The sequence below is a fragment of the Canis aureus genome, chromosome X (assembly GCF_053574225.1).
Source record: "Canis aureus isolate CA01 chromosome X, VMU_Caureus_v.1.0, whole genome shotgun sequence".
Lineage (NCBI taxonomy): Eukaryota > Metazoa > Chordata > Mammalia > Carnivora > Canidae > Canis > Canis aureus.
In genome coordinates this window covers 96830917-96845259 of record NC_135649.1, presented here as the reverse complement: position 1 = coordinate 96845259, position 14343 = coordinate 96830917, and the positions used below count along the sequence as shown (strand labels likewise).

The 14343-nt window shown below is 36.1% G+C and overlaps 1 protein-coding gene across 15 annotated transcripts in view; it reads right to left on the bottom strand.

Moving 5' to 3' along the window:
• Positions 1-14343, bottom strand: part of DMD (dystrophin) — a 2162139-nt gene that overhangs the window by 1314412 nt on the left and 833384 nt on the right. For all 15 annotated transcript variants that reach the window (XM_077887780.1, XM_077887782.1, XM_077887777.1 and 12 more), the window contains 3 exons: positions 12060-12275; positions 9200-9313; positions 8035-8190 (listed from right to left, as the gene is read on the bottom strand). In XM_077887780.1, coding sequence (XP_077743906.1) covers positions 8035-8190; positions 9200-9313; positions 12060-12275 — 486 coding nt within the window. The remainder of the gene's footprint in view (positions 1-8034; positions 8191-9199; positions 9314-12059; positions 12276-14343) is intronic.

The following is a 14343-nucleotide window of genomic DNA, read 5'->3' as shown; positions in this document are numbered from 1 at the left end:
TCCAGAGTATGCACAGAGAGTCAGCCACAGTACTGGGATGCGTGTGTATATACGTCTTGTAAGGCACTGGGAGTGCTGTTGAAGTTGGGGGAAATCACCAGTCAGAGTGACCCCAGCAGCTGGTTGGCAGACCTCCTGATGGAATCAGTGATATTAGTATGGTATGTGTACTTTTAATACAATTCCCAGCCCTGGTCACTGTTCTTCCAGCTGCTCACTACCCCTCTGTAGTGTAACTCACAGCTCAGTACCATGGATGGAGGAGAGAAAAATATGCCTCTTTAATAACATCCACATAGCTGGGGAAGCTGGACACTCACTCACGTAGTCTTACCTTTCCACAAGGGAGAAATCATGGTTCTGAGAAGGGCTGTCTTGGCAAAGACCTATGCTGCCTTGGGGGAGGAGGGATGCAAGTAAAGTCAAACCTTTCCCTTTACCCTCTCCAATGCATCCAGCTTTAAGTGTTTTTGTTCCGACAGTGCATTATAACTTCTCCACTGGGCTCTTGGACTTCCACAAGGCTCTGTTTTCCATGGGTGATTGTCTAAGTCAGTGTTCTCTAGGGGCTATCAGACCATGGCTGAAAGGAGCTGGAGCTAGTTTATGGACTACTGCAGGGTGAACAGACAGGACTGAGGTCTGTATAACAATTACTAGATTTGTAAGTGGGTGAGATTCCTCCCAAGTACCTAGGCATATGGTGCTGGATTGCACAACTCCCACAAAGGCATAAAGAGACAAGAAGACTTGAGTCAAAGGTTATGACTGGGATAAATGGAAAGATGGAGGTGCCATTTGTTGTTTCAGGAAGACTATTAGGGTAGGAGACTGAAGACTATGTAAGGAATCTGGAGGGCATGCTAGATTTAATCTGTCTATTCATCAGTATGGAGGCACTGAGTCGGGAGATGGATATGCAGATCCAGGATTCAAGAAAACATTCAGATTGCAACAAAATTGTGAAAGCAACAACTTAGAGACGACATTTAAAGCCACAAGGCTGAAAGAGTTTACGAATGGAGTGAGTAGTGATAAGGAAGAGAAGTCCAAAGAAGGAGCCCTGGAGTGATTCCAAGTTTAGAGGTCAAGGCAAAAGAACCATCAAAGGTATTAAGAATGGTCATGGAAACTGAAGGCAGACTAAGAGAGAACCAAGAGAAAGTGATGATAGAGGAGCCAATCAAATGAAGACAAAGACTAAGTAATGAATTTAATGATGCAAATTCACTGGTGACCATGACAAAAACCATTTCAGTGTAGTGATGAGGATGAAAAATCAATTAGGGAGCATTCAAGAGTGAATGGGATGAGTGGTATGAAAAGAAAGTTTCTGGGATCCCTGGGTGGCGCAGCAGTTTGGCGCCTGCCTTTGGCCCAGGGCGCGATCCTGGAGACCCGGGATCGAATCCCACATCAGGCTCCCGGTGCATGGAGCCTGCTTCTCCCTCTGCCTGTGTCTCTGCCTCTCTCTCTCTGTGACTATCATAAATAAATAAAAATTAAAAAAAAAAAAAAAAGAAAAGAAAGTTTCTGTAAATGGAAACAGAAATGGAGAAGTGAGAGGAGAGGAGGGATTGTGAGGCAAAAGGAGTATTTTCTTAAGATTTTATTTTTAAGTAATCTCTACACCCAACGTGGGGCTCAAACTCACAACCCCGAGGTCAAGAGTCATATGTTCCACTGACTGAGCCAGCCAGGTACCCCAAGTGGATTTTTTAATAACAGGAGATATTACAGCATAACTCCCTACTGATAGAAATGATCCAGTAGAGGAAAGAAAAGTATTTTTGATTCAAGAGGTAGGAGGATGTTCAATAGTAATGGTAATGACAATGGCAAGGTTAACAGGCTGGAAATGGGTAGCTGAGGTAGAGTGGAAGATAAAATTGTTGCAGGGGCTATTGAGGAACTGACGGCTCAGGAACTAGAAGCATCATCTGCAAAGATATTGAAATCCCCAAGAATTATGACAAGAATGACAGTAAGCTATTAAAATACTCAAGAAATAAGGAAGAAGGACCCAGAGATCTGTGGATGATTTTACCCAAAAGTTTTGCTGAGTGAGAAAATGACAATGATTTGCAAGTTACCTGAATAATATCCTTCTAAATCTCTAGGTCCAGTGTTTCTTGGTAACTATTATATATTCTCTCTCTCTCTCTCTCTCTATCATAAATAAATAAAAATTAAAAATATATATATATAATTATGCACTATTTATCTAGAAATGACACACATTTTATAATTTTACACATGCAAGCTTATGTCTATTTCATATCCATTTTTAAAGATTTTATTTATTTATACATGAGAGACACACAGAGAGAGGTAGAGACATAGGCAGAGGGAGAAGCAGGCTCCTCACAAGGAGCCTGATGTGAGACTCAATCCCTGGACCCAAGGATCATGACCTGAGCCAAAGGCAGATGCTCAACCACTGAGCCACCCAGGTATCCCATACACATTTATTTTATTTACCAAGCATGTACATAGTGGTTACCCTGTCTTAGGTACTAGTCTACACATTTTACAAAGACTAACTCACTTCAGGCAACCAGGTGGCTCACTCACTCAGTTGAGCATCTGACTCTTGACTTTGGTGCAGGTCATGATCTCAGGGTCATGAGACTGAGCCCCAAGTCAGGCTCTGTGCTCAGCTGGGAGTCTGCTTGAGGACTCTCTTTCCCTACCCTCTGCCCCTCTCTCCTCCACACTTTCTCTCTCTCTCTCTCAAATAAAATAAATAAATAAATGATTAACCCATTTGATCATAAAATTCTTATAAAGCAGGTGTTAATACTCTCACATTATAAAGACCTGGAAACTGAAGCACAGAGTGAATAAGCAGCTTTTCCAGGATCTCAGAAGTAGTTTATGGTGGGGGCAAGATTTAAATCAAGGCAATATGTTTCCGGAGTTCCTAGTCTTACACACTGTGTTTGACTCTCTATCCATGAGAAAGCCTCTTCATCTGTAAGAGTTTTAAATTTTATTAGCCAAGCATTTCAGGGAAGTGGGTCTGGACAATCTTTTCATTGTGAAATAGGAGTTTACCTTAATATGAATGAGATCTTTATGTTTGTGTACATAGTTTGTATGCCCACTTCAAGTATCCCACTTGAATTCCAGATACATTTCTGATTGTCGACTTCTCCAAAGTAAACATGATCAAAATGGAAGTATTTTGCTCCTTCCTTAGCCCCCAGTCTTTCTTTCATTAGTTAAAGGCACTGTGGCCAACACTGTTGCTTAAAACAGGGAGCTCTGAATACACTTTGATTTCTCCTTCTCTCAGCCTCTGGACTGGAAGCAGGCACTCTTTACCAGCAAATATGTCATTTCTAACAGGATCTGATTAAATGAAGAATGTAGTGTGTCATGTTAGAAAAGGAATAATAGTCAAAGATGGGTTTGAGTGTAGAAGCCCTGATAAGAAATATAACAAGGAAGAATTTGCCTACTAGGCAAAAATAAGAAAAAAAAATAAGACCATGTTATATAAACATCATCTTGAGCACACTGAGTGAAGTAAGCTTGCTGGAGACAGACTCTGGAGGACAGAGTTTCAACAAACTTTGAGTCACACAAGAATTTTGGTCCAGTTTGCCCAGAACAGCATATGCCTTCCACATGCTAATTACTATATATAATGGGAAAATACAAATAAATAGAGATAAATGGTAATGAGAAACAGAGCAACAAGTATTGAAATCACCTCCATCTCTATGGAAGAACCTGGACAAATACTGGGAGAGGTTTGGACAGTGAACCAAACATAAATGTCACAAGAGGATTATATATTTCAAATTTCTTCCTGTCTCTCAATCTCTACTAATGTCCCCCCTGTTCTTTGCCAGTATTACTTCCTACCTGGACAACTGCAATCCCTATGTCCCTTGTGCCCCCTTCAGGCTATTCTTCATACAACAGGAATAAATTAAAAACAAATTCATGGAAACTAATGAGAATGAAGATACAACCGTTCAAAATCTTTGGGATGCAGCAAAAGCAGTCGTAAAGGGGAAATACATCGCAATACAAGCATCCATTCAAAAACTGGAAAGAACTCAAATACAAAATAAAAAAAAACTCAAATACAAAAGCTAACGTTACACATAAAGGAGCTAGAGAAAAAACAGCAAATAGATCCTACACCCAGCAGAAGAAGAGAGTTAATAAAGATTCGAGCAGAACTCAACGAAATCGAGACCAGAAGAACTGTGGAACAGATCAACAAAACCAGGAGTTGGTTCTTGGAAAGAATTAATAAGATAGATAAACCATTAGCCAGCCTTATTAAAAAGAAGAGAGAGGAGACTCAAATTAATAAAATCATGAATGAGAAAGGAGAGATCACTACCAACAGCAAGGAAATACAAACGATTTTAAAAACATATTATGAACAGCTATATGCCAATAAATTAGGCAATCTAGAAGAAATGGATGCATTTCTGGAAAGCCACAAACTACCAAAACTGGAACAGGAAGAAATAGAAAACCTGAACAGGCCAATAACCAGGGAGGAAATTGAAGCAGTCATCAAAAACCTCCCAAGACACAAAATCCAGGGCCAGATGGCTTCCCAGGGGAATTCTATCAAACGTTTAAAAAAGAAACCATACTTATTCTACTAAAGCTGTTTGGAAAGATAGAAAGAGATGGAGTACTTCCAAATTCGTTCTATGAGGCCAGCATCACCTTAATTCCAAAACCAAAGACCTCACCAAAAAGGAGAATTACAGACCAATATCCCTGATGAACATGAATGCAAAAATTCTCAATAAGATACTAGCCAATAGGATCCAACAATACATTAAGAAAATTATTCACCATGACCAAGTAGGATTTATTCCTGGGACACAAGGCTGGTTCAACACTCGTAAAACAATCAATGTGATTCATCATATCAGCAAGAGAAAAACCAAGAACCATATGATCCTCTCATTAGATGCAGAGAAAGCATTTGACAAAATACAGCATCCATTCCTGATCAAAACTCTTCAGAGTGTAGGGATAGAGGGAACAGTCCTCAGCATCTTAAAAGCCATCTACGAAAAGCCCACAGCAAATATCATTCCCAATGGGGAAGCACTGGGAGCCTTTCCCCTAAGATCAGGAACAAGACAGGGATGTCCACTCTCACCACTGCTATTCAACATAGTACTGGAAGTCCTAGCCTCAGCAATCAGACAACAGAAAGATATACAACAGGAATACAGAGCAAAGTTTTGAACCATCACTTTAGATGATACCGCTTCTCTATCTAAAAGCCTAATCGTTTCTCAGGGCACTTGACAAGTGCATACCCGATCCTCACTGCACCTTATGAGACAGTTCATGACTTATTTCCCACCAGGTTTCTCCTGGCTCATGCTGCTCCACTTAGAGGCTTCCCTTCTGTTCCTCCTATATGCTCACTCTTCTCTCCCACTTCGGTCATTTCTCCCACTTCATTCCGTACCCAGACATTCCCTTGTCCCCATGACCAAGTGCCAGGTTCTTCATACTAATCAGGCATCAACTTCAATTCCACCTTTTCAGAAAAGGCTCTACCGACTACCCAAGAAAAAGCAGTTTCTCTCCTCCTTTAGTCCCATTCAGAGCATTCTGATTGCTTACTTCAGAGCATTTGTGAACATTAAAATTAGACATTTGTGTGATATTACACTAACACATTTACTTCCCATCTTCTCTACTAAACTATACCCTCCACGAAGATAGATATTTATTATGTTTATTCTCTTCCCCATTTACATCTGTTACAAAATGTTTAATAATACATACTGAAGTAAATATTCTATAAGTAACAAATAAATAGTAAAAATGTGTCTCTAAATAAATTATGTATTTTCATGCATATGATTAGTTTCCTTAATAACTATAAAACACAATAATGTAAAGATATGTATAATTATGAAACTCCTTCCATCTATCCCTTCCTTCTTTTGGTGTGGTTCACTAATTTGTGAGTATTTTAATAATGATTATTGTTTATTTTAGAAATAACTAAAAATCTTGATTTTTTTTTAAATTTGGATACAAAAACTGTAGACTGTAAAATATCAACCATTTTATACCTACAAAATCAAATCATGGGATCTCAAATATATCACCCGGTATATCAGGCATTTGGATAATTCTGTCTCTAATTATTTATGGTTTTTTTTCCAGAGTCTGGCATCTAAAAACAAATGAGTTAATTTTAACCCAAGAAAGAACATCACACCCCATTTTGAGTGTAGCCATTTCTGTAATGCATAGATTTACTATCTGTTTCCAGTTCTATCTGGAGCCCTGAATTGTGCCCAATACCAAAACTTGGCTTCCTTGCTTTTACTGTATGGTCTTACTTCTCTTCAGTGCATGATACCTTCCTAAAGAAGTATGGGGGGATCCCTGGGTGGCGCAGTGGTTTGGCGCCTGCCTTTGGCCCAGGGCGCGATCCTGGAGACCCGGGATCGAATCCCACATCAGGCTCCCGGTGCATGGAGCCTGCTTCTCCCTCTGCCTATGTCTCTGCCTCTCTCTCTTTCTCTCTCTGTGACTATCATAAATAAATAAAAATTAAAAAAAAAAAAAAAAAAAAAAAGAAGTATGGGTCATTTGGCAATAAGGTCAGAGTGTTACACAGTGTGATATTCCAAGAAGAACCAGACAGAAGCAAAATATACCAGGATGGGATGAAAATATGGATGTGATCTATGGAATTTTTGTTATGCAGCAGGCTAATGTGTTTACAATACTCCTCTTAAACGACAAATCTGTGGTATATTTTATAGCAGACATAAGGTCTTAAACAAGGACATTTTAAGACCAGAGATATTTCAAAAATTATACTTCTCCAAAATGTAAAAACCTCGGGGTCTCAGTAATACTGGTGACTTTACTTATCTTTCTTGCTGTTGTTTTTTCCCTCTTGCTCTAAAGGCTCTAAAGTGTTATTCCTTCCATCCATCTGTTAGAAACATTCAACAAATACCTTTCATACTGGCCTTCCAGGAAAACACAAATCGTATAATCTATTACCTAAGTAATATTTTTTTCCTAAACATTCCTTCTAGTACTGGCTTGCTCCAGAGAAGAATGCAAGCTAGCTGACCCAGGGCTATCTCGTCTGTGACTTAATAGAACATTTGCCAGTGACAGTATTAGCTGGGTGACTTGCCTTGCCTTTTACTTTTCTAAATTCTTTCCCTTTTCAAATTTAATTTTTGCCTTGTGGCATGATTTCCTTTCAACTTTGAAAGGTTACTTAGAAATAACAAAAGACTGACTGACTCTAATACACATAAGATGAAACCTCTCATTAACTTCAAAAAAGGTACTGGTATATTGAACAATAACCACTGCTTTAGGGCAAAATTTCATCTTTTGAACAAGTATTAGATATACACTACTTGTGTATATAATATTTACTTTTCCATAATGTAATCTTGAAATTGAAAATAAATGCCGGTAGAACATTCTGCTGCATGAAAACGAGAAACTCCGATGAGATTGTAGAATTTTTGTGTTGATTTCCCCCAATAAGCTTTTCTTAACTATTTTCCAACCTTATCTCATTTACTGAAGTAAATGCAATGGAGAAGCCAAACATGCCTATCTTAATCATCAGAAGTGACAATTATTTATCATATTTGTACATACACATAGATGAGTCATTCATCTTATTTCTGTACTCAGTGTACAGGTGTAAAATATGTTCTCCTAACCCAATTACTATTATAAAGTTATGTGCTGGAGAAAATATATAATGAAAATTACATCTAAGAATAGAATATTACCATTCCGTATGCTCAGCCTTCAAGGAGGTCGTTTTAGGATCTCAGTAAGATGAATAGGTACTATTTAAAATATCTGCTATAAAAGTGTTTTTTATGGTAGACAAAGGCTAGTTTGAACTCACCATGCTTTAAAGTGTCAGTATACTCCGAGATTAAACTCTCAAAAAGGGCTGTGGTAAAGGGGGACCTTAAGAAAATTTTGCTTAATTAAATGGAGACAAGGCACAGCAAAAGAGGCTGTACATACCTGGCGGCACATGTAATCCCACTGGGTGTTAAGTTCTCGGAGCTCTGTCTCAAGTCTGCCAGCAAACTCTGGTTCTGCTTCATTCTTAATCTTCTGAGCCCCTTCATTGACACTGTTGAGACTAGGCTGGATGGTCTGAATGTCATTGACTAAAAGCTAAGGAAATAATTCAATTTCGGCTCACTGCAAACATTACCACAATATACTAGAAATGCGACATACATAGGAAACATATAATCAGGACTCTTGACATTACACATAATTTAAAATCTTTAATTCTTTAAAGATTTTAAGAATTTAAAATCTAGTACACACTCACCTATGGATATATACATATTTATGTCTCAACCTTGCAAAAATTGTTCAGTGGTTTTTCTGGTGTGAATGAAGTAGGGAATTGTCTCTATTCTACTTAGATCAGACACAAAAAGAAATAAATTTAATATTCCTTGTTAGAAAAATGTGTGAAAATGATGGGCTTTCTACATTACTATTTTTGAAATGATTTTGGTTTCCAAATGCAAGATATTGCAGCAATTGTTTATAGCATGATGGGTGTGAAGGTTATTTGTAAGCTGGGTTTGTTTTCTTATTTTTTTAATAGCTTGTATTTGCAAAGAAAATTCTTTAAAGAGCTAGACTGCTTTCTTTCCACTGCATGACAATGGTATAATGAATATTATTTCAAAAAATCTGTATTGTGTTACATTATGTACAGTGCAATATGCATGGGCAGAGCAACATAGTATGGCTAATAATCTGCAATAAAATATAACAAATAGCTCAAAAGGATTCTTTGCCTTTAAATTAAACTGTATTTTATAGTAAAATAATCTTATGAGTGTTGAGTAAAAGATAATGTTCTTCTGTTCTTCATTTATTTAACCTAGTCTTTAAATGTTTGCACTACCATCATTTTAGACTGGCTAACTTTTGTTGAGAGGGGCTGTTCTGTACATTGTAAGATGTATAGAGCATTCCTGACCTCTATCCACTACACACTGGTAGCATCTGCCCCACTCCAAGTTGTGACATAAATGTCTCTAGAGGTTGCTAAATATCCCCCAGGGGAGCAAAATCACACTGGCTAAGGACCACTGACAAAACCAAATAGTAACTTCCATATAAAAGTCTTTGCATGATAGGGGTAATAGAATAAACTTACCCTGCACTGTTTCAGCTGTCTTTTCAGAATTTCTGAATCCCCGAGGGCAGGCCATTCCTCCTTCAGGAAAACATCGACTTCAGTGATCCATTTCTTCAGAGTTTTTATGTGATTCTAGAATCAGAGACCCATTTTAAGCATTGGAGTGCTGATTTGCCTTCACGCAATTCATCATAGTGATATTTATGAACATAGGCCAAGGAACCATTCCTGTGTTTGAAGGATGTCTCTAAGTAGCTCTTCAGGAAAAGAATATTTTTACTAAGACTGCATTTTTTATGGTCTACAGTATGAGCACTGCTGTATGAAGTCTGCTATTGTTAAAAATAAAAAATTACTACCAAATGTGGTTTTATGATGTTACTCTTGAGAACATTAAATCATATCCCCCTCTAGAGAAATTTTAAGTTACAAAACAACTCATGATAATACTAACAATGTGCCCTTACAGTACATAAAACAAACTATGAACAATAAACTCAATGTAATGGTGTCTTTATAGCCTCCCTAAACCTGAACTTCCACAAATTGTTTTCTACAGTTGACAGTTTAAATAGTCCCTCCAGTTGGGAACTTTTCAAAACACAAGATTTTTGTCATCTTTAAAGAGAAAACTTCTGATTTTAATTTCTTATTTACCTGGCCAGGCTGAAGTAATGATCAGGTGAAAAATGCCATCTTTTATCATTTGTAAATAGCCAAGAACCTCTCATTATTCTTTCATAATATATTGCCCCTGCCCAACTGCTTTTTTTGGCTACTTTTCAAATGTATGATTTTCGAGCTCCTTTATTTCCCACACAATTCAAATATGCTGCCCAGATGTGCTATTTTCTCCCTTCTTAATTAAATTTCTATTGAAAATATGTGCTTCACAGAAGCTTTTCCTTCAATATGATTAATAATAATGCTTTTTAAAAGTATTTGACTAAATCTAAGAACTTCAGACTTGCATCATCATCTTGCCGATATCTCTTGAGTCTGGTTTTGCATGCCTTCCATCACGTTACTATCCTAGTTAATCTTATTATTGGCTCCTTGATTACTGTATTAGCTCTTTCTGGTGTCTGCCTCAATCTTTCCCTGCACTAATCCATTCTCCACATGAGTATCAGTATTTTTCTCCCCTCCTCCTCCTTCTTATCACTGTGATGTTTTGAAAATACAAATATTATCATATCTTTTTCTATCTTTCCCCCTTTAAAGTAACAGTAACAGTCCCAAATTATTATTTTTAACTCCATCACCATTAGGTTGTAATCTACATTCCAAAGCATGGCATCCAGGACCATTCATTGTCTAATCCTAGATCACTTTTCTAGACATATGTATCATTAATACATATTTTTGTCTTACCAGTACTGAACCTCTTCTGGCTAAGTGGACATAGGGCTTCATTTTGTCAGCTATCTTCTCTCCCTATCAGCTGACTAAATTCTATTTGTTCCAAGAACATTCCATGACCCCTTTGCTCAGGTCATGTTGGAATTCTTTTCTGTCTGTTGCCGTAATATTTACCATACCAGACATGAAAATAAAATGTTTCATTTACTGCCTGTGTTGGCTGAATCATGACCTCCCCAAGATGTTCATGTGTCATTCCTGGAACCTGTGAAAATGTTCCTTTACATGCCAAAAAATACTCTGCAGATGAGATGAAATATTTGGAAATGGGGAGATCATTGTGGGTTGTCTAGCCAGGCACAATGTAATTGCAGGGTCCATATTAAGACGGGGTCAGGAAGGGGAGAGCTAGAGAGAGAGGCTATTATGCAATGACCAGGAAATGGATTTTCTGCAAAAGCCTCCAGAAAAGACACAGCCCTGCCTACACCTTGATTTTAGCCCACTGAGGCTGATTTTGGACTTCTGACCTCCATTTATTATCTGACAAGATAATAAATTTGTGCCATTTTAAGCTACTAAATTTGCAGTGACTCATTACAACAGCAATACGGAACTAACACACCTTTTCCCTTCACTAGGATGTGGGCTCCTTGTTGGCAAGGACCATGTACTTAGACCCTCTTTTACCACTGATACTGATAAAGCTGTGTTTGTATGTGTGAGCATGCATGCATGCATGTGTGCACACGTTTATATGTTATGTTGTGCTTTACAGAATGTTCTAGGACTGCTCATTCTTTTGGTTTGTAAAAGTAAAAACAAACAACTAATAGCTGCACTAGGACTTAAACTCATAAGCATCTTGTTCCAATGTTTTCCATCATGCCACGATGCTGTCAAAGATTCCTCTGAGCATTAATAGTCTAATTTGCCCCATAAGAGAAGTATTACCTATATCACTAAACATTTTAGACTTTGGTCTAGAATGTAATTGTTGGTTTACAGTTTTCACCTTGGGTGATTAGGAACATGGTGACATTATTGAAACAAATTAAGTCAGTAGGTGCTGGTCTGTGGAAGGAAATGAGGTCAAATTTATATATACAAATATAAGTAAAATATATGGGTAAAATGATATGACTATATTACATGATATATACCTTTTCATCTATTCTTAAGCTAAGAGATACCTATATTTTAAAGGATAACCAGCCTAAAGGAAAGGCTGTTTTTGAAAATTATTTACGCTAAAAAATATATTTAAGTCCTGTCAGTATTGGTGGCAAAAAAAAATAATTCTCAAGGGAATCTACAAATAGGAACTCCTATTATTTTCTTAAAAGAAATAGGCAAAATATACTCATTTAAGAAAAATGTGTGTCTTTCAATATTATCACTGACTTTGAAGAACTATGGAGGTTAAATTTCTATTTGCCTTTAAATTTTATAACACATCATTAGGGGAGAAACAAGCAAAGAAAAAAATTAAAACAAAAAGGCCAATTTGAATTACCTGAATTTTTCGAAGTTTAGCCATTTGCTCCTCCAACTTTTGACAATGTTCAACCAGCTGGGAAGACAGCTTCTTCCAACGTCCCTCAATCTCTTCAAATTCTGATTGATATTTCCGACTAATATCAGAGAGTGGTGCTTTCTTTGACATCTCTTTCACAGTGGTGCTGAGATAGTTTAGGCCATTTTGTTGCTCTTGCAGAGAGCTTTGTAAAGCCTCAAAATTAAAAAAAAAAAAGATAGAAGTACATGTATACTAACTGATGAATAATAATGAGTTCTATTGCAGTTCCACTTATGTGTATTTACAGGGAAAGCTATGTGATTCAAACATTTAAAAAAAAAAGATGATGGTCCATCAGTTACAGAAAAACTAGTAGTAATTTAAATTTCACTGTTTACCCTAAGAGTAATTTGCACAGTAATATTTTATTTAAAAATCTATGCCAGTTTTTATAAACAATGTCAAATATATCCCGAACTGTATCTCTAAATGAACCAGAGTTGTAGCACATCTAATTTTATTGCATCGTATCTGGATATTAATTACTAGATCTATAATATAGTTAGGGAGCTTAATTTAATTACATTGAGGCTTTAGGAAGACAACTTCTAACCCTCTCTAGGTAAAAACATAACTAAATCATATAGATACGTGGGATGACAAAACTGAGTAAGTTATCACATGGATGGCCTATGAATGTCAATTAACTAAAGTTTCATATTTTTTACAAGACTTTTTTTACAGTTATAGTGAAACTCTAGAATAATTTTGGGGACAATTTCTAAAGTTGGTTTTACAATTGTCCTGTGTAACTTATGCAATTGCTTATAACAGAATGTCTATTTTTAGGGTTTCTCCACTCATTGTTACTTTCTGGTTATAAAGTAATAAAGGCTCAAGATAAACCATGGAAAAAAAATACCCACTAATACATATGATTTTACGTAAAATCCCAGTATTTCTAGAACTAAAAACTAGAATATGTATATAATACACACATACACAATCATTTCTTCTTTTACAATCTGATCTGTAACATCCCCCAAATATTCCAAATACATAACTTTTGTAGTTGTAGAACATTTTATACCTATTTTGTGCTATATTAGTTTTTTTTTCATTTTGCTTTAATATTACTTCAATAAACTTGATTTATTATTTAGATAATATCTAGCACACATATAACTACATTATGAGCTAGGCCTTTTTTGTGAGCCTTTTCCCACATCATTAAGTATTTTTCAAAAACATAAATTTTAATGGCTTCTCTGGTTCATTTAACCATTTCCCATTATTAGCTTGACAAATTAACTTCTAGTTTTCTACTCCTGTAAATTATGTTTATGATCTACCCATCTGTCTATCTCCATCTATTTTTATATTTTTAGTGTATTCTGATTACTGCCTAAGATGTAAATATCGTGAAAATAGTATTCATGTGTACAATACAATTAATTATTTTGTATCTTATTAGGAAGTACTGTAAAGCTGCCTCAGCAAAATTTTAATTGCATTTACATTTCCACCAGAAAGTGAGAAGGTAGTTCATTGCTGTCAGACTACTTACTATATCTTATTTTTTGCAACTTAGATCTGAAAAATGGTAGTTCATTTTATACATTTGTACTTCATCCTTTACAATTTGAGTTACAATTTTTCATTGGTTTAATGGTTGTTTATGTCTCTCTTTGTGATTTCCTTATTAATGACTTTCTCCCTTACTCAATTTTTTTTTCCCTTGGCCTAATTTTTCTTTTAAACTGTCTGGTATTTTTACAAAGTTTGCAATTGTGTCCAATGACTTGTGTGCATCTCTATTATGTCTTTAAATAATTTACTTAAAAATTTCTTTAAAATGTGTGCTTACTAAAATGTTTTTTAAAATTTTAATATATGTGGTATTTTGTTTGGGTGTAACATCTGACACAAAGTTCTAACTACAATTTTCCAGCTATTTAATTTCCTAATAATATTTATAAGTGATTTTTCTCTTCAATGTTTTTTCAGAAGGATACTCTTCCACTCATCTATACACCATTTTGTGTATACTTAATCTATTCCTCTAGTTGCTATATCTTTGTATCTTTTGAAGTTTATAGTTCTATTAAGTCATATGATCTTCAAAGTAAATTTTGGAATCATTCCAAATATTAAAAGCAACATAAAGAAAAAAGGATCAAACTGTTATATGTTGCTGGGTAGGATAATAGAGCAGTCAGTGTATTTAGGTCAATATATATACTGAAAGATGTTTAAGTAAAGATTTCTTTGAAAAAATAGT